Below are 20,827 nucleotides of genomic sequence, written 5' to 3'. Positions count from 1 at the left end.
ATGTTGGCTATGCTGGTCTCGAATTCCTGGCCTCAAGTGATCCGCCCACCTCAGCCCACCAAAGTGCTGGGATTACAGGAGTGAGCCACCTAGTTTGGCCCTTCCTTTACTTTCTAACTTATTCTGGTTTCAGAACGTTATTTTACGGTATAAATATAACATAAGCTATCCTTTATACTATTTGCTTACCAACATCTTCTGCATCCCCAACAAAATAATTAAGTGCTACCACAAGTGCTGATTATCTATGATATGGCATCTTAGTTTACTACTTACACATTACAATGGAATATATAGACACATGCACACATGGTATTATAATAACATACATCTACAACAATACAGTTATTTTTATTTAAAAAAGAAACTTAGTTCACCAAAAATTCTTCACATTACATCCTTTTCCACCTCCTCCCTCCCAACTCCAATTTTTAAAAGCTTTCATTTTAGAAAAAATAATTGGTTAGGTGTACTTCTTTGCAAAGAACCATTAAATGGATGCAACTGTGAACTCATACTCTCAAGGATAAATCTCTCCAAACTGTACTGAATGGCCTTAAAAGAAAATCTGCCTCTATAAAGAAATAAGAGCAGAAATAGAAGACAAATATATCCAGGTTTGTTCCCCAGGTTAGCTCTGAACTTACAAGTGACAGAGAACTTGGAGAGATGATTTACAGATCCACTTTTTAAAAATTAAAATACAATCTACCACCATTTAAATGTTCAACTCATGTTATAAGAAATTTTTAAATTAAGTTGTACTTAAAAAATGTAAAATATTTTATTCCTCCCCGAGTCAGAGTCTCTTAGAAAGTTGTGAGATCTTAGGAAAAGCTATATAATTTCTCCAAGTGTCAGATTCCCCCAGCCTGGAGACATTAAAATATGGTGAAGATGGGCCAGGCACAGTAGTTCATGCACTTTGGGAGGCTGAGGTGGGTGGATCACAAGGTCAGAAGACTGATACCATTCTGGCTAACATTGTGAAATACTGCCTCTACTAAAAATACAGAACATTAGCTGAGCGTAGTAGCACAGGCCTGTAGTCCCAGCTACTCAGGAGGGTAAGGCAGGAGAATTGGTTGAACCCGGGAGGCAGAGGCGGCAGTGAGCCAAGATCGCACCACTGCACTCCAGCTTGGGTGACAGACTGAGACTCCAGCTAAAAAAAAAAAAAAATTGGGCTGGGCGCGGTGGCTCACACCTGTAATCCCAGCACTTTGGGAGGCCGAGGTGGGTGGATCACGAGGTCAAGAGATTGAGACCATCCTGGTCAACATGATGAAACCCCATCTCTACTAAAAATACAAAAAATTAGGTGGGCATGGTGGTGCGTGCCTGTAATCCCAGCTACTCAGGAGGCTAAGGCAGGAGAATTGCCTGAAGCCAGGAGGCGGAGGTTGCAGTGAGCCGAGATCACGCCATTGCACTCCAGCCTGGGTAACAAGAGCAAAACTCTGTCTCAAAAAAAAAAAAAAAAAAAAAAGGTGAAGATGAATGGAGAAAGCCTGGCCAACAGTAAGCATTCAACTAATAACAGCTCCCAATAGTCTTTCTATTTGCCTTTTCTTCTATTTGAAAACCCAAATTTGGCCGGGCACAGTGACTCACGCCTGTAATCTCAGCACTTTGGGAGGCTGAGGCAGGCGGATCATGAGGTCAGGAGTTCGAGACCGGCTGGGCTAACATAGTGATGCAAGGTTCTTTGAACTGACTGCACCATGGACTACACCATAGTCAAGTTATGGTGACCCCTGCGACTCACACATACACCTCCAGATGGCCTCCCCGAGCAGGAAAGTCTAAGGTCACAGAAAAACCGCAAAGGGAGAAGAAGAGCAGCTAGCTCCTGCAGTGCCTGATAACCGACCTTGCGAAATTTTAACCATTGTTCTTGCCTCGACTGATAAGTCGACCTGTGAGGCTGGACCCTGTGGCCTGATTAACCCACCAAATTCCTTACAACAAAGGATCTTATTAAAAGGCAACTGTCAACATGACCAGGTGCAGCCTATCTACCTTCTATATTTACTCTTTGGTCCTGTTGATTAAAATTCAAAATTAATTTTAGCGTACCTCTGTGTTTGAGTAATATGTGTTCCACGATGACCGCAGGGACTCCTGACCACCAATATCCCACATAAGAAAATGAGTGTTCTTCACAACTATTTCTTCAACATTGCTGCCTATTGTTGGAGAAGTATGAACCACTTCATTCATTAAGCTGTTAAAAGACAAGACACCATAAAAGCGCTTATAAATCTTGAGAACCTGAAGCAACTTTTATCTCTGTATTTTTAAGATCAACCTTCTGCAGCAATGATCATTAGCATACAAATTAGAAACCTGGAGAACATTTGTGTGAATAAATAGCTAAACAACTTCAGAAGAAAGACTTTGTTTTTGGATTTATTTGTTTTTTTAATGGAAGGAATTGCAAGCTTGATGGGAAAGGAAGGAAACAGTGTGGTGTGAATTTGCATTTCTGTGGCCAAAAATTGCCACACCACCATGCACTGCTATCGCTTAGATAAGACCCAATGTCTCATCCCATCCTGAAAGAGCAAGTTTCTAGGTGACTGTGACACCAATACTTGCAAAACAGCAAATATTGGATAGTAGGCTAGCCACAGTTTTGAAGACTGTCTAAATTGAGACTTAGCCACAAAAATTAGTTCAGGCATATTAATCTAAAGTAGTCCTAAAAAGAAGACCACGGGCAAGTGAAAATTTTAATTAACTCTAAATATTTTAATTAACTCTAAATAGTAGAAGGCCAGGCGTGGTAGTTCATGCCTGTAATTCTAGTACTTCGGGTGGATCACCTGAGGTCAAGAGTTTGAGACTAGCCTGACCAACATGGCAAAACCTCATCTCTACTAAAAATACAAAAATTTGCAGGGCATAGTGACAGGCACCTGTAATCCTAGTTACTCAGGAAGCTGAAGAAGGAGAACTGCTTGAAGCCAGGACGTGGAAGTTGCAGTGAGTGGAGATCGTGCCATTGCACTCCAGCGTCAACAACAGAGCAAAACTCTGTCTCAAATACACACACACACACACACACACACACACACATTTAGAATGCTGAAGCTCATACCCTTCGCATTATCATAATCATTGGTAAGGCTACGTTTATCAATTAATTCAACAAATATGCCCTTGCAGGTAATGTGCCAGTACTGTCTGTGTTAGAGGAGGTGTGCAATTCTCTCTTGGGTTTTATGTATATTTTTGAAGCCATGCATAAAATTATTTCAGGTTTGTGAAATAAGATGACAGATTTCTGAAATGTTTACATGTGATTTTTAAAGCTATTTCATATTTAGACACCTAGTAACTAATGAATGAAAATGTTTTCAAGAAAAACAAGTAGTTAGTCAACTCTGAAACAACAAACCTTAAGTCAGTAGCTTTTTAGCAAAGTAGTTGACAAATGCGTTAATCACTGGCTACTTCTGGCGAGCTGTTTTCCAATGCAAGATGAGTGGCAAGAGGTAAGGACCACATAGTGGTGCAAAGAAATGTCTAACTATTTTGTTAAAGTGTTTGGTAGATCCATTTCAATTGCTTAATAAGGATCATTTCATTGGCACTGAAAGGATAATGGAAAGTACTCTAACAAGTGGAATTTCCTAAGGTATTTATAGATTTCTCTCCAAGTCTCAAGCCTCTACCTCTTGCAAGCTACTGCAGCAGTATTTTTGGAGTGATCACATTTCTTTTGACTTGACAAGCCTGGCTATGTTAAAAATTCCAAAGCTATTAGTCAGGAGAGTAGCAATAGCTTCCTAGAGCTATGAATTTATTTACATCAACCCCAGAACTAAGTGAAATCCACTTTATCACCTCACCCCAGCCTTTATTTATTTTAGTTTAATATTAAGTCTTTCTTTCAAGGCCAGAAAACAATTTAGTGTTTGTGAAGGCTTTAGCAAATATACAACTGTTTATTTCACTCACTTTTCTATAGATTGTGTTTAGTAAAATTTAAAAAAACCATATAATTACAAAAACATTAGTTTCAATAACTAGTGAAAACTGTTTAATAAACACCCATACTTACAATTGGTAAAGAATGGTGGTTTTCCCTGCATTATCCAGTCCCACTATAATTACTTTGTGTTCTACAAAAAGAAAGCAAACCATAAACATTTAACACTGCTGCATTAGTGCAATTACATGCTTTTAACAATGATTATTAGCTCATTAATGAGAATCATTCACTGAATATCTATTACTAGACTGTTAAAATACAGAAAGAAATGTTATGTTGCTAAGGCCACCTAGGTAAAGTAAGACATCAATTATCATTGATTCTCTGTCTAGTTCTCTTGTAAAAGAACGTGGGAGATGGGTAGGCAGGAAACACCAGAGAAGTTGGTCACTTGTACTGTGTCTAGAGGAGGGGAGACCCAAATGTTAATCTAGGCAAAAATTATAACCTAAAATGTAAGTTTTTTAAAAAGCCTCTTTTACATACCTTTTTAGCTCTGCACCAATCAAGTTAGCTTTTTATCAAATTGTTTTCACATCTGTAAATTTTCCCACCTATGTGTACCAAGATCTGTTTCTTCCTCTCACTTAAAAAATCCCATTTAAAGCTTAAAATTGAAATGTTTCATCTGTCACAAAGACATATGTATATTCTCAACAAGGTTTTACACAATCTCTTACTGTTTAACTTTTTTTTTTCCATCTGGATGCTACAATCCTTTTGAGCAGATGCTGTTTCTGCTCTTTGTACAACTAAAACCTCTTCAGTTCTTTCTTCTTTTGGGTGTCATGCACTAGTCACCTCTTTTAATAAGCAGTTGCTAAAGCTCATCTAATTATTCTGTTAAGTGGTACATATTCTGCAATGTCCTTTGAATACAGAAAACACCCCAGATACCATCTTCCCTAAATTTTAACTTATGCCAAGTAAACTAAAAATCCCCTTCTCCAAAGCAGAAGAATGCTTGAAAGGTTACAAGTTAACATCAACAGTGCACTAAGGAAGTCGCCACAGAATCACAACACAGTCGATTTATAGGCCACAATTTGGCACATCTCACATCAGAACCCTCCTCTTCTTGATGACCTCTGGTGAATGCCAACATTCTGGTCATACAATCAACCCTCAGATCATATTCCGATTCTGAAGTCATAATACTTCATCAGCCAAAGAAAGAGGGACCAGAAAAAGTTAAGTTCTTGAGATGTGCAGGTCTTCTAATGACCTACAGTCTCGGCACAGCCTGTAACAGTTGAGAATAAACAGACATGGTCTTCTGGAAGGGCTATTTTCGCCATGGCAGAAGCTGTTTTGTAAAACAAAACAAAACAAAACAAAACAAAACTTGCCTGCTTAGTATAACTCATTATAATTCTCTCTTCCTCTCCCTCTCTCTCGTCTCCCCACCACTCTTTCTTTTGAGACATGGTCTCACTTTGTTGCCCAGGCTGAAGTAGTCTCATGATCAAGACTCATTGCACCATTGACCTCTCAGGCTCAAGTGATCCTCCTACCTGAGCCTCCTGAGTAGCTAAGACCCCAAGTGCATGCCACCATGAACAGCTACATATCCTCTAATTTCTAATGAAGCCAGTCTTTACATATTATCCTGTTTGCAATCCCTCAAAGTACAAGAATGTGTAACAGTGGAGGAACAAACAGATTACCTGGCACTAAGCATTCTAAATTTTGGCGAGAGCTAGAAACTCCACCTACCAAGCATCTAGAGAAAACAAGATGCTTATAGTGGTGAGAAGGAAGCCATTAGTTTAAAGATAAGCAAAACCTGAATGCAGATAATCCTGTTGGGAGAAAGGAATGGAGGGATAGTACCAGATGGCTCCTTGTTGAAGCAACTCAAGTAAATACCCAGCTCATTTTCAAACAATCCTGCTCCTTGCTTCACATTTTGCATTACGATGCTTCACATAATACTGAAGGCCTGTGATGGCAAAATTCACCAATAATGCACTATTTTAAAAGGTAGGTCCCTAACGTGAAGTAATTTTGGGTTAAGACACTGGACTGTCAGTTATAGTAAATCAGAATGTTTTAGGCCAGGCACAGAGGCTCATCCCTGTAATTCCAACACTTTGGGAGGCCAAGGAGAAGTTATCAGTTGAATCTGGGAGTTTGAGACCAAACTGAGCAATACAGTAAGATATCACCTCTTAAAAAAAAAAAAAGTTAGCCAGGTATGGTGGCACATGCCTATAGTCCCACCTACTCAGGAGGCTGAGGTGGGAGGACGGCTTGAACCTGGGAGGTCAAGATTACAGTGAGTGTTGATGGGGCCACTGCACTCCAGCTTGGGCAACAAAGTAAGACCCTCTCTCAAAGAAGAAAGAAAACAAAACAAAAGAAAAAAATAATGTTTTAACAATGTGTCCACATACTACGAGACAGTCACCTGAGACATCGTATTTCACTAGAAATCTCTCTCTTCCAAGAGACCAAGCTGTGTTCTTTCCCCCAATAAAAGGCTAAGAAAGAAGAGTGCCTTTACTAATCTATGCATATCCAGAGCCCCACATGATGCACGTTTATTTATACTAACTGAAGAAAAGGTCCAATTTAATAGTTTTTGTTTAATTTTGATCAAGTGCGTGCACGGAAGTTTCTCTGCACTCTTAGCTATTGTGTTTGTTCTTTTCTTTTTCTTTTTTCGGTAATGAGACATAAAGACTAAATATATAGGATGGGTATCCAAAAGAAAATTAGTGAGAACACTTGTAGAAAAATGCAGGTTAAAAAAAAATGAATGACTGCAATAGACTAACACCATGGGAAGAAGAGTATTAAAGAAGCACTAAATAATAGCAGTGTTAAAAATAAATAACTTGTGAAATGTGTCCAAATTTATTCTAACACATTAAAATCTGATATTGTTCAATTGTGTGATAAAGTGACCAACTTATAATTTTAACACATAAGAAAGCCTAAAAAATATAAGAAGAGATTGCCACCTTCTAAGTCTATAACATCTGCAGCAACACTGCCATGTAACTACAGAAGGTCTTATACATAGACAGTGTGTAAACAACCAAAAAAATCAACGAAATGAACGAAAATATCCAACTTGGTAACTTAGAACATTTGGAATCTAGCACAGAAGTTTGAATTACTGCAAGGAGAAAGGCAGTAAAAAGCTAGATGATGTGATGTCACATCTAAGACTTGAAGACCTAGACACCAATGATGAATAACCAAGGAAGTCTGGCTCTTGAAAATAAACAAAAACCCATAAAAAACTAACTGTCCTACATTACACTGACTATAGGATCATAAGATTTGCTTGAGACAAACCACAGTACTTGAGACATATTCCTCCCTTCTCCATGCCTTCCTCTCCAAATGCACATCTAAAAACCTGACTCCAAGATAGCCCAAAACTGCAGACCCGGAACACCTTACTTATTTTATAGATAAGGAAACTGAAGTCCTAGGAAGTTAAGTAATTTTCTCTTGTAATTACACAGTGAAAGCTAGAATTTCCCTGCTCTTTCTGCTATGCCATATTAACCTTCCTCCATAATTCTCTGGCCTCCCCCCATTCCCAGCACAGTACCCATATTCCAGAACACCTAAAGTGTTTAAGAGCAGCAGCGCAAACCTGATTATTTAACAACTCAACATTTACTAAGTTCATTTAAATGCCTGCGATATTTGTGATTAAGATGAACAAGGCAATGACTCTGCCCTCAAGAATCTTATTGAGTATGTAAACAAGCACTTACAAAATAGTGTAATTACTACAAAGTAATAGATACAGAAGTATCATATTAGTAACATTCTTAAGGATGAGATCTAGAATCCAAGTCTCAGATACCAGGAAAAAAAATGTCAATAATGAAAGTAATATACTAGTGTTTTACATGCAATATGTAAGTTTATCCTCATAATCATTCTAAGGGAAAGTGATAATATTTCTCATTTTGCAGATGAACAAATTGAGCCTTGAGTTGAATAACATGCCAAAAGTCATAATGCTGGGAAGTAAAGAGAATCTTTGATTCCAGAGGTGGAGCTCTAAGCTATTACATAATGTTTCATTAACCTGGTCACTTTTAATACTATTTATATAATAGTAGCAGGCTAGATATAAATACAATGTTTAAAGAGATTTTATTTTTTAATTCCTAAAATATTTTATAATTTAAAAATGCTTTTGTATTGAATGAGTATTTAAAATGTATTATCTTCAAGAAGCTTAAAGCCTAAGGGAAAAGATAACCATGTTCTAGATCCTAGTTTCTTCTCATTTCTGTAGTAGATATGAAAAAACATATTTTTTACTTTTTTGTTTTTGAGATAGAGTCTCGCTCTATTGCCAGGTTGGAGTACAGTGGCATGAACTCAGCTCACGGTAATCTCCAACTTCCTAGTTCAAGCGATTCTCCTGCCTCAGCCTCCTGAGTAGTTGGGATTACAGTCACGTGCCACCATGCCCAGATAATTTTTGTATTTTTAGTAGAGATGGGGTTTTGCCATGTTGGCCAGGCTGGTCCCGAACTACTGATCTCAGATGATCTGCCTGCCTTGGTCTCCCTAAATGCTGGGATTACAGCATGAGTAACCACACCCAGCACACATAAAATTGTTTTAATAGGCAAAGGATATGAACTGTCTTCAAAGGACTATATACAAACAGCCAATAAACACATGAAATAGTCATCAACTTCAATAGTCACCAGAGAAACGTAAATTGAAACGATAATGAGATACCACTACACATCCAAGAGAATGCCTAAAATGAAAGACTGACAACACCAAATGTTGGTAGGAATGCAGAACATGCAGAATTCTCAAACACTCTTGGTGAGAGTACAAAGATGGTATAACCACTTTAGAAAATAATCTGGCAATTTCTTATACAAGTAATATTGTATCTGTCCTGAAATGGCATCCAGGATATTTACCTAAAAGAATAAAAATATGTCTACAAAAAGTCTTAAAGGTATTTATCGTATTACTACCCATCAAGATGTAAAGGAATAAACTGTGGTGCATTCATGCAATGGAAGTTTCAAAAAACTTAGAAGACATAGTGTTCATGAAAAAAAATGCCCCAAGAGAAATTATAAAAAATTTAGCAAATAAGAAAAAGATTTTATAAATGAAAACTATGATAGCTGAACCAAAATACTTAACAGGAGAATTGAAAGACCAAGAAAATAACCTACAAAATAGAGCTCAAAACAAAAAAGAAAGACATAACACAGTAAGATAGAAAAGAATCTTTGATAACCAGTTGAGCAGACTATGACCAATAGAATTTCCAGAAATGAGGAATAAGTGGAACAATCCAAGATGGCTGATTGCTAACATCTCGGGATTGCAGGTCTCAGTGAAAGCGCAGAGAACTAGAGGACACCACACTTTCAGACAAATTCTGGTCGCTCACGGAGCAGAAGATCCCCAGTGGAGGAGTCACACGGGTCGCCAGCGCGACTCTTGTGGCCGGCGAAGCGGTTTCGCGGGCAACCTCGGCTCTTGGAGCAGAGTAAACAGGGCTGGCTCCCCTTCTGACCGAGGTTTGGAGGACCCACACGGGTCCCCAGCATGCCTCCAGAGGCCAGCGCAGCAGCTCTCGGCGCAGAGTAAACGAGACTGGTTCCCCTTCTGACCAACGTTTGGAGCCCCGGGAAGGCAGAGTCGCCTATTAAGGACACAAGAAGGAAGCCAGACAGGAGAATCCTGGGCAGAAAAGCACCATCGGTCTTAACGCCGCCGTTCTGGCCCTGGGAACTAACAACTTGGATGTCCACTCAAGAGACCCAATCTGAAAGTTGGTAATTTCAAAGATGACAGGAGGATAAATTTACAATGATGGGAAGAAACCAGCATAAAAAGGCTGAGAATACTCAAAATCAGAACGCCTCTCCCTCTAAAGATGATCACAGTTCCACATCAACAATGGAACAAGGCTTGATGGAGAACGAGCTCATCCCAATAACAGAATCACGCTTCAGGGAATGGATAAAAAACTTCTGCGAGTTAAAAGAACATGTTGTGGCCCAACGTAAAGAAACTAAGAACTTTGAAAAAAGGCTTGATGAAATCCTATTGAGAATACACAACGTAGAGAGGAAAATAAGTGAATTAATGGAACTGAAGAATACAATACAGGAACTCCGAGAAGTATGCACAGGTTTAAACACTCGAATTGTTCAAGCAAAAGAAAGGATATCAGAGGTCAAAGTCCAACTTAATGAAATAAAATGAGAAGAAAAGATTAGAGAAAAAAGGATAAAAAGGAATGAGCAAAGTCTCCAAGAAATGTGGGACTATGTGAAAAGACCAAATTTACATTTGATAGGTGTACCTGAATGCGACGGAGAGAATGAATCCAAGCTGGAAAATACCCTTCAGGAAATTATTCAGGAAAATTTTCCTAAACTAGCAAAGTAGGTCAATATTCAACCCCAGGTAATACAGAGAACACCACAAAGATATTCCTCAAGAAGAGCAACCCCAAGGCACATAATCGTTAGATTCACTAGGGTTGAAACGAAGAAGAAAATACTAAGGGCAGCCAGAGGTCAGGTTACCCACAAAGGCAAGCCTATCAGACTTACAGCAGATCTCTCAGCAGAAACTCTACAAGCCAGAAGAGAGTGGGGGCCAATATTCAACATCCTCAAAGAACAGAACCTTCAGCCCAGAATTTCATATCCAGCCAAACTAAGCTTCACAACTGAAGGAAAAATAAAATCTTTTATGAACAAGCAAGTACTCAGAGATTTTATTACCACCAGGCCTGCTTTACAAGAGCTTCTGAAAGAAGCATTACACACAGAAAGAAACAACCAGTATTAGCCTTTCTAAAAAATACCAAAAAGTAAAGAGCACCAACATAAAGAAGAATTTACATCAACAAATGGATAAAACAGCCAGTTAACATCAAATGGCAGTAACCCTAAATTTAAATCGACTAAATCCCCCAATCAAAAGACACAGCCAAAACCCAATGGCATGTTACATCCAGAGCTGTTTCACATGCAAGGATACACAAAGACTCAAAACAAAGGGATGGAGAAAGATTTACCAACCAAATGGAGAGCAAAAATAAATAAATAAATAAATGAAACGCAGGAGTTGCAATTCTCGTATCGGATAAAATAGATTTTAAAGCAACAAAGATATAGTGGTAAAAGGATCAACGCAACAACAAGAGCTAACGATCCTAACACCCAGATAGGAGACTTAGATTCAATGAGACAGAAAATTAATAAGGATATCAAGGACTCGAACTCAGATCCAGAACAAGTAAACTTAATAAATATTTATAGAGCTCTCCACTTCAAAGACACAAAATATACATTCTTGTCAATACCACATCACACCTACTCATAGGTTTAAATGAAACATTGATTGGTCATTATTAATACCCATCTTTTTTCAGAATAAAGCAATATTTCCCTTCATCCTCCCTCTTTCTCTTCCTCTTTCTTCCTCTCCTTTACTCATTTTTTTCTTTCCTTCTCTCAAAAAAAAGAAGAAAAAATGAGGAATAAAAAAAAATCTGATGAGAAATTATGAAATAAAAAAAAAAAAAATCACACAACCAAAGGAGGTATATCTTTAGGATAAAAAAGTTCAGAGAGCCTACATATAATGCATTTTTAAAATGACGTAACAGGGTACACCCCCTGAAATTTAAAAACACCAGAGCTAAACAGAAAATTCTAAAAACTGCTAGAGGAGAAAAAAATCAAGAATGAAGAAAAGACAGTCTTTAGGATTCTGAAAGAAATGTTTTCCAACTCAGAATTCTGCAGCCAGACCAATTATAAATCAAAAGTGAGGACAGTCAAATAAATCTTCACACATGTGGAAATGCAAAAAAGTTACCACTTATGATGCAGGAAGACTGCTTTAGCCCAAGAATTCTAGACCAGCCCTGGCAACACAACAAAATCCTGTCTAAAATAAAAGATAAAGACCTTAAGATAAAATAGAACAAAACAAAAATACGCTACGGACACTTTCACAGGAAATTTCTAAAGAATGTGCTTCATCAAGAAGTGAGAGTAAAGCAAGAAATAACACATAGGTTTAATGCAATAAAAAAGCAATGGAAATTCCTAGACTGAAACGAAAGTCAAGTTCAGCACAGCTGTATACCAGGCACAGAGGAAAACAAGTCCAGATCAGGGCAGGATGGAGGACAGAGGGAGCTGGGAGGAAAGATCAATCATCTGATAGGTGTGAGGTGGGAAAAACTTACCCAGAGGCTTTTGGATAGTGTGAAACAGTTTCTCCAAATGTACAAAGAAAACTAAAGCAATGAGAAGTTTGAATTATTTACTCAAGAAGGAAGAAGTCATTGAAAAAAAGGAATATAATTACAGCACACTATGGCTCAGCTGTAAAAAACTTTACAGTCACAATAATGAAAACACTAAGTGTGGATTAAACCAAAATACTGTATCAGGACAAGTAGGAGGGGAAATAAAAGTACTAACTTCTTTTTTTAACCATAAGATAAATGATAATGTTTAAAAATTATATCCTGGAAAAAAAGTTACAAGTTTCAAGAGATATGAGGGACACACATCATTTTAAAATGTTTAACTTATTTAAAACAATATATATGTATCACTTTTATGTAAGATTTTATGTTGAAAAAAATTTGGAAAAAAATTAGCACCTACTATGGGCCAGGCATTGGGGATACAATAATGAATAAGACAAAGTTCATGCCTAGAGAAGTTATCTCCACTGAAAGAAACAGACAATAAAGAAGTAAACACATTTATAATATAATTACATATAATAAAAACATTATCGAGAAAAACAGCAAAGTAAAGACAGAGAAAAGGCCAAACACAGTGATTTAGGCTTGTTATCCCAGCACTTTGGGAGGCCAAAGCAGGTAAATCACTTGAGGTCAGTTCAAGATCAGCCTGGCCAACATGGTAAAACCCAGTCTCAAACAAAACCAGAGAATGAATGTTTGTGGGGGATGACTGCTAATTATTTATTTATTTTATATTTAGAGTTAGGGTCTCACTCTATCTCCCAGGCTGGAGTGCAGTGGTATGAACATAGCTTTCTACAGCCTCCAACTCCTGGGCTCAAGTGATCCTCCCACCTCAGCCTCCTGAGTAGCTAGGATTATAGGAATGAGCCACCCCACTTAGCAAGAGTACTATTTTTGATAATGTGATCGGAGTAAGCATCTCTGAAGAGTCACATTTGATAAGAAATCTGAATGAATTAGTGAGTTAACTAAACCATTCATAAAGAATGGTCTAAGCTGGGTGTAGTGGCTCAGGCCTATAATCTCAGCACTTTGGGAGGCTGAGGTGGACGGAACACAAGGTCAGCAGTTCAAGACCATCATGGCTAACGCAGTGAAACCCCATCTCTACTAAAAATACAAAAAATTAGCCAGGCATGGTGGTGCACGCCTATAGTCCCACCTACTCGGGAGGCTGAGGCAAGAGAATTGCTTGAACCCAGGAGGCAAGGCTGCAGTGAGCCGAAATTGTGCTACTGCACTCTAGACTGGGAGATAGAGCGAGACTCCATCTCAAAAAAAAAAAAAAAGGTAAGTTTAAAAATAATAATAATTAAAAAAAAAAGGTCTGCCTGGGCATGGTAGTTCACAGCACTTTGGGAGGCGGAGGTAGGAGGATCACTTGAAGTCAGGCATTCAAGACCAGCCCAGCCAACAGGGTGAAATACCATCCTTACCAAAAATACAAAAAATTAGCCAGATCTAGTGGCACACACCACTTCTCCCAGCTTCTCAGGAGACTGAGGCAGGAGAACTGCTTGAACCTGGGAGGTGAAGGCTGCAGTGAGCCAAAATCCTGCCACTGCACTCCAGCCTGGGCAACAGAGTGAGACTCCAACTTTAAAAAAAAACAACAAAGGACGGAAGATCCAAGATGGCCGATCAGGAGCAGCTCAGGATTGCAGCTCCCAGTGAAAACGCAGAGGAAAGTGGCATGTTAGCCAAGGCTTTCATTGACCAAGAGAAACTCAGCCCAGATGATGTCATGACTTGGCTGGCCCTTCATGAACTGAAAAATCTCACCCAGTATAACTGGCTTTTGGATGGTTTCCCAAGGACACTTCCACAGGCAGAAGCTCTAGATAGAGCTTATCAGATCGACACAGTGATTAACCTGCATGTGGCCTTTGAGGTCATTAAACAACGCCTTACTGCTCGCTGGATTCATCCTGCCGGTGGCCGAGTCTACAACATTGAATTCAACCCTCCCAAAACTGTGGGCATTGATGATCTGACTGGACAGCCTCTCATTCAGCATGAGGATGATAAACCAGAGACGATTATCAAGAGACTAAAGGCTTATGGAGACCAAACAAAGCCAGTCCTGGAATATTACCAGCAAAAAGCGGTGTTGGAAACATTTTCTGGAACAGAAACCAACAAGATTTGGCCCTACATATATGCTTTCCTACAAACTAAAGTTCCACAAAAAGCCAGAAAGCTTCACTTACTCCATGAGGAGAAATGTGTATAACTATTAATTGTAAGATGGGCAGACCTCCTAGTCCTTGCATTTAGAAGCTGCTTTTCCTAAGACTTCCAGTATGTATGAATTCTTTGAAAATTATATTTTATTTCTACTGATTTTATTCTGGATTAATTTTATTTCTACTGATTTTATTCTGGATACTAAGAATGTGCCAAATGAGTCAGATACTAAGATTCATCCTTTGAAATCAACTAGTGTGTTTTATTCAGTTATCCTCAAAAACATCAGTCATGTCTGAACTTTTAAAACATCTGTTAGAGCAAAATTAAAAGAGCATTTGGTAGTAATCTAACGTTTTGTTCAGTTAATAAGTGGTCAGTAAAGTTTCCATATTTTTCTGGAAAAGTTAAAAAAAGTTACATGCCATTTGGGGAAAATGTCAGATATTTTTGCCTAGAGTGATGCCAAAAAAGACATTTCTAGCATTTTGGAACATAGTGAGACACTATGTAAAATTCCAGAAAGCAAGCAACTGGATTTACAGATTTGTTGTAAGACACAAATTCACTGCTGCCTTTACACTAAGAAATGTATATGCTAACCACATATGCTGTATTTATTTTGTTGTTAACCATACTTTGTTTACTCTGAATTTTCGATTTGCTATAAAAATTTACCAATTCACATAAAGAAAAATCTTACTTTAAGATGACTCGTTTCCTTTGAAAATGCATGTGTACTGAGGATTATGATTTATATCAGAAATTGACATTATAAGTCCTTGGACAAGCACCAAAGTTGAATGAATTTTCAACAAAATGTAATTAAAGTCTGTTTTCAGATGTGACTCAGGTTAAGAAATGTGTTTCGGGATCTACTTGCCAGTTTCTCTTTTTTTTGATCCAAATGACTGATCTGCCCTGATAAAATAACAAGTTAGGGTACCATCCCCAACCCTACAAAAAAGAAAAGAGAAAAAACCCATGGCACTATGTAAATAAAGTAGGCATACTGTAATTAATAAATAGATGAGGCATGCCTGGGAAATGCTCCCTTGGCATAAATATCAATCAATCACAATTAGCAAAATGGTATGCCAATGAAAAGAATTTATATGATATGTTAACAGGAAAGTGAGTGAGTTTCCTGAAGGAGTTCTTTGTTCCTGATCAAAGATATCAATATCTGTTCTTCAAGATGGCCGCGGAAAACAAAATCAATACCTGTTAGCATTCACTGCCACCTTATTATAAGGAGAAAGAACTCTATTGGTGTCATCTGAGCAGCCATTTAAAAATTGGAAGCTAAAGTGATTCCTTAGTGGGACAACAAGGATGGTTGCTGATGTACTGTTTGGTCGGGTAGAAGTGGGGCAATATGAGAGGTGGAGGAAATTTGAGGGCAATTTACTCTTACTTTACTTGGTGCCAAATCAAATGAAACAAGCCCTCGTACAAGCTGTTATTAATTACCTTTAAAAATCTGTTTTATTTTTTTCCAGGTACTTAAAATACAAGTGCAAGTAAGTGGTTCTTATGTATGTTGGGGGGAAAATTTTATTTTCTTTTTCTTCCAATACTTTAAAAATTCATCAGTCTTTTAAGATGAACCAAGTTTTTTTTTAAAAGAATTCTAGTAAACATTCCATTCTTTATAAAACTTTCTCTAATGTCTTATTTGAATGTTATTCTTATGTGCTTTCTAAAAATGTTGTGAACTACCAAACTTATGGATTATTACTAGGTTATCGGGCATACATTAGTCTTTATCAGAACAAAACGAATTTCATAACTGTGAAAAAAAACAAAACAAAAAGAATGGTCTGGAAGACAGGATGCAGATAGATGATGATAAGTTTAAGACTGGTGTGTTTGAAACAGGCATAAAGTCCAGAGCTAAGTGCAGAATAAGCTAAAGGGAGAAATGTGAGCCACAAGATCTGAGACCTGAGAAGTCAGAAGTACAGGACAATAATCATAAACAGTTGGAAACCAATGTGCAAACTGATAACATGAAATTAATGAATGGGAAAGAAATTATTAAATAATGAAATTAAGATGTTACTATTACATGGTTCTGAAAAGGAACTCCAATTAAAACCGTATTTCATTTGTTCTTAATACTGGGTAACAGCAGATATAACTGGCCAGGCACGGTGGCTCACACCTGTAATCCCAACACTTTGGGAAGTTGAGGCATGATCACCTGTGGTAAGGAGTGCGAGACCAGCCTGGCCAACATGGTGAAACCCTGTCTCTACTAAAAACACAAAAATTAGCTGGGCATGGTAGCAAGTGCCTATAATCCCAGCTACTCAAGAGGCTGAGGCAGGAAAATTGCTTGAACCCGGGAGGTGGAGGTTGCAGTGAACACCGCGCCACTGAACTCCAGCCTGGGTGTCAGAGCAAGACTCCATCTCAAAAAAGAAAAAACAAAAAAACTGATGACAGGTTGGTACAGTCATAAAACAGAGAGAAAAAGACTATGCCTACAAAAGTTAAAAAAAGAAAAATGAACGCAAAACTTTAGAGGTGAGCTACCATACACACATATGTAGTTCACAGAACTACAATGATATATAAAATGTTTGCAAAGATAATCAGATTTTGAAATTATGTCCTTAAATAACTGTAAAAGTAACCAGTCTTCCAGTTTAAATAATACGAAATTGCAGGAATTAGGTACTTTTTAAATTGTTGTACTTAGACAACACATGCTTTAGTATATTTATACACAGAAAGGTATTAATTTATAAGATGCATGAGGCTCTAAAATGCTACAGGAAAAAAAAAGATGAGAATGTGGAAATACTGGAAGAAAGACAAGGGAAAGGAGTACATAAAGTAAGATCAGAAGTTCTTAACACTGGCTGCATATTCAAATTACCTTGGCACTGATGTCCAGGCTACCTCCTCCCACTCTGATTTAGTTGGTGTGAGGTGGGGCTTTGGGCATATTATTCTAATATATCTAAATCCACTGGATTAGATATGCATAGTGACAAAAATAGAAAATGCTGAGCTTGGTAGTTAATTTTGTTGATGCAGAAAACAAAAATACAGGCTAAGATACATCTGTGGATTAGTCTTCAATGGCTCCCATTCCTTGCCCTAGATACTTTAATGTCCTAGTCAACTTTGGAGGCCCTCTATGATAAGGTTCTCCTGGCTGTCTTTCCAATCTCATCTCCTCCTCACTCCTTGACAAGCAAACTAACATACAGCCAAGCTCAACTATTTTCAGCTTCTCTAAATGTACCAAACTAGCTCATTCCTCTCCCTTTTGCATATTAATCCTTCTGCCTAGAACAACATGTCCCTTCTACAAGGTCTGCCTAGCATGCCACCCAAATTCCTCCTCATCATTACATTAAAGTCCAAGTACACATTATTCTGCAGCCAATGTTATATTTTTACACATATCTGTTAAATAATTTACCACCTGCATTTTTTTCAATATTCATCTCATTTACTGATGTTTCAGTACTTAGCCAGCAAGTAAGGTATCCTTCTTCTTTCTTTTTAATTTTGGATCTCATATGCTTAACTCGGAAGAATGGTCTATGGTTGTATGAATGAATGAGAATAAAATAACAGTATAACCACTGGTTCTAAATTTTCCAACAGGAAAGTTAAAGGAAAAGGAAAATTCTAAGTAGAAATGGTGAGTTAGGAGGCCTGAACAATTACGTGATTATAAAAGTAGCCACTGGCTGTCTTTCATTATCTTCTAAATTTTCCCCTTACATCTTTTATTCCCTCTAGTCTGATAAGGATGCCTCCAACGAAAACAGACAGAAGGCAGCTATGCAGCCATGTGACGGAAAGGGGAGAAAGGAAAATAGAAAAGGATACACAGGGAAAACCAATTACTCTGGTAACGTTTTAATTCTCAAGCTCAGGAAAAACTGAAAACTTGTGATTTTTGTATTAATCTTTATACCGTTAAGCATGTCTTAAATGCTGCTTTAAGGCCAGCGCAGTGGCTCACACCTGTAATACCAGCACTTTGAGAGGCCGGGGCGGGTAGATCACCTGAGGTCAGGAGTTTAAGACCAGAGTGGCCAACATGGTGAAACCCCCTCTCTACTAAAAATACAAAAATTAGCCGGGCATGGTGGCAGGAGCTTGTAATTCCAGTTACACAGGAGTAAGAGGCTGGAGAATCGCTTGAACCCGGAATGCAGAGGTTGCGGTGAGCTGAGATCGCACCACTGCACTCTAGCCTAGGCAACAGAGCGAGACTCTGTCTCAAAAAATAAATAAATGGGAACAGCGCAGTGGCTCACGCCTGTAATCCCAACACTTTGGAAGGCCGTGGCAGGTGGATCACCTGAGGTCAGGAGTTTGAGACCAGCATGGCCAACATGGTGAAACCCTGTCTCTACTAAAAATACAAAAAATTAGCCGGGCACGATGGCGAGTGCCTGTAATCCCAGCTACTTGGGAGGCTGAGGAAGGAGAATTGCTTCAGCACCTGAGACGGATATTGCAGTGAGCCGAGATCACGCCACTGAACTCCGGCCTGGGGGACAGGGCAAGACTCTATCTCAATAAATAAATAAATAAACAAAAACAATATGTTAAATGTACGGATAATACAAAGTGTAAAGCTCTGCTCACTTTGAAACCATTTGGTAATATCTCTGGTTACTGCATATAGACATATACATACACACGTGTGTGCCTCTATCTTTATTTATAAACTTGAAAAAGACTATTTTAGTGTTCTTACCAATCTACAAAACAAGTCAACTAAAGCCATTCCATTACCTCCATAACTTCTTAAATCCAGAAAAAGATTAGATACCTACATTAGCAGTAACAAATTCGTATCAACATAAAAGGAAATAAAACTGTCTTACTAATTATGCCTGGCTCTTAAATGGAAAATGAAACGAGTTGATTTTCAAAACTGGTTTCAAATCCTAAGAAACCATTCTGTTCGAAGGACCCCTAAAACTTTAACTTATCGTCAGCCCCTTTTTTGGTCTGGGTGTTTTCTCTCTTCAGAAGACATCACATCTCATTCTGACTCAGAACAGGTTTTACAACTTCTTGGTCCTTTGGACTTGCCACTTCCAGGTGTCTCATAACCTGCTCCAGACTAATTACGGACACGTAACGTCTTACACAAAACCGAGAACATTCAGTATCTGAACTCCTAAAAAAGTGTTTAGGATGAAGATGCCGGAAAACTCGTGTATCTGAATAGGACAACTCATTCCCGAGTCTAGAAGAAAGGCGAAATCAGAGTGAAGGTGCACTGGCTTTCGGCTCAGAGAGCAGGGCGGGAAAACAAAGCAGCAACACTAGTTTTAAAAATAAGTTTTCGGTTTCTGGGCGGACACTTATCCTGGGGCTACACACAGACACAAGCATGCTTCAATAAGACAGGACAAGGCCCTCCGGGTATCATTAGCTGTATATCCAGCTTTACTTCGCCAACATCCACACATTCTCAATTTGGATTCTGGGACACCAAATGCCTTGTCTTCTGCCTCCGTTTCTACCACGACCTCAGGTCTCTCCTGCACGTCCTCCAGATAAAATACTGAGTTTCTGCCCGCCCCCTGGTCTAAGTCCCTTCCTCTTTGGCGTCTCCCCTGCCTCCGGTGTCCCCATGGGCAGCCAGACCCTCCGCCTCGGATTCGAGCTTCCGCGCAGCTCCATCCTTCTCACCTTGGTTACAGAAGAGGCTCCACAGTTTGGCGAAGATCAGCCCCATCATGAGCACCCGGGCGGGCCGCGGGGTCCCTCGGCAGCAGGTGCCGCGGCGCCGGGCCCCCCCACCGCGGCGCAGGCTGCGGGGAGCAGACAACGAGAAGCCGCCTGAGACCGCGCAGCGAGGGCACTGCTAGGCCGGGAAGCCTCGACCCGATCCTCAGAGAGCACCGCGGCGAGTCCCCACTGGATAGTCCTTTGTTTCGAGCCCGCTGAGCCCAACGCCGACCCGTAGTCCCCTCGGTCTGAACCCACCTACCCAACAGAGCCTCTCTCAGCCCCAAGCCCCGCCTCTTCCCCGCCTCCCCTCCCGATCCCAGGACCACCCATCGCCGGAAGCAGGGCGCGTGACGTCAGTGCGCTTACGTCAACCCACGCCTTGGACGTGGCGTTTTCTGCGGCTTCACTTCCGGAGGGTGGGTCCCAAACGGGCCGGCGTCTGGGAATTTGCAGTACCACGGGCGGTGGGGAATTTTCCTCGGTGCTTGGTCTCTCTGATGTCAGCCTTCAAAGCGTTTGTGGGATTCCCCTTAGATGTGAATCACTCTGCTTCTAGCAGCAGTGTCCCTGGCGTCTAAGCTAGGAAAGACCATAGGAGGTTCTCTAATTGAAGAACCGCCGTTTGCTGCCATTAGAGAACTCACAAAAGT

At 39.3% G+C, this 20,827-nt stretch overlaps 1 protein-coding gene and 1 pseudogene across 2 annotated transcripts in view; one reads left to right on the top strand and one right to left on the bottom strand.

The window, feature by feature from the left end:
- ARL5B (ARF like GTPase 5B) overlaps positions 1-20,424 on the bottom strand; it is a 31,867-nt gene extending 11,443 nt beyond the window's left edge. The window contains exons 1-3 of the mRNA XM_035306895.3: positions 20,136-20,424; positions 4,070-4,130; positions 2,080-2,227 (exon numbers count right to left, since the gene is read on the bottom strand). Coding sequence (XP_035162786.1) covers positions 2,080-2,227; positions 4,070-4,130; positions 20,136-20,184 — 258 coding nt within the window. The 5' untranslated portion in view covers positions 20,185-20,424. The remainder of the gene's footprint in view (positions 1-2,079; positions 2,228-4,069; positions 4,131-20,135) is intronic.
- On the top strand, positions 13,851-15,161 carry LOC103794114 (GTP:AMP phosphotransferase AK3, mitochondrial pseudogene; annotated as a pseudogene). The gene has a single exon (XR_013519568.1). The product of XR_013519568.1 is annotated as a GTP:AMP phosphotransferase AK3, mitochondrial pseudogene (transcript).
- Positions 20,425-20,827: the final 403 nt, after the last annotated feature.

The sequence above is a fragment of the Callithrix jacchus genome, chromosome 7 (genome assembly GCF_049354715.1).
Source record: "Callithrix jacchus isolate 240 chromosome 7, calJac240_pri, whole genome shotgun sequence".
Lineage (NCBI taxonomy): Eukaryota > Metazoa > Chordata > Mammalia > Primates > Cebidae > Callithrix > Callithrix jacchus.
This window is presented reverse-complemented; position numbering and strand designations above follow the sequence as displayed.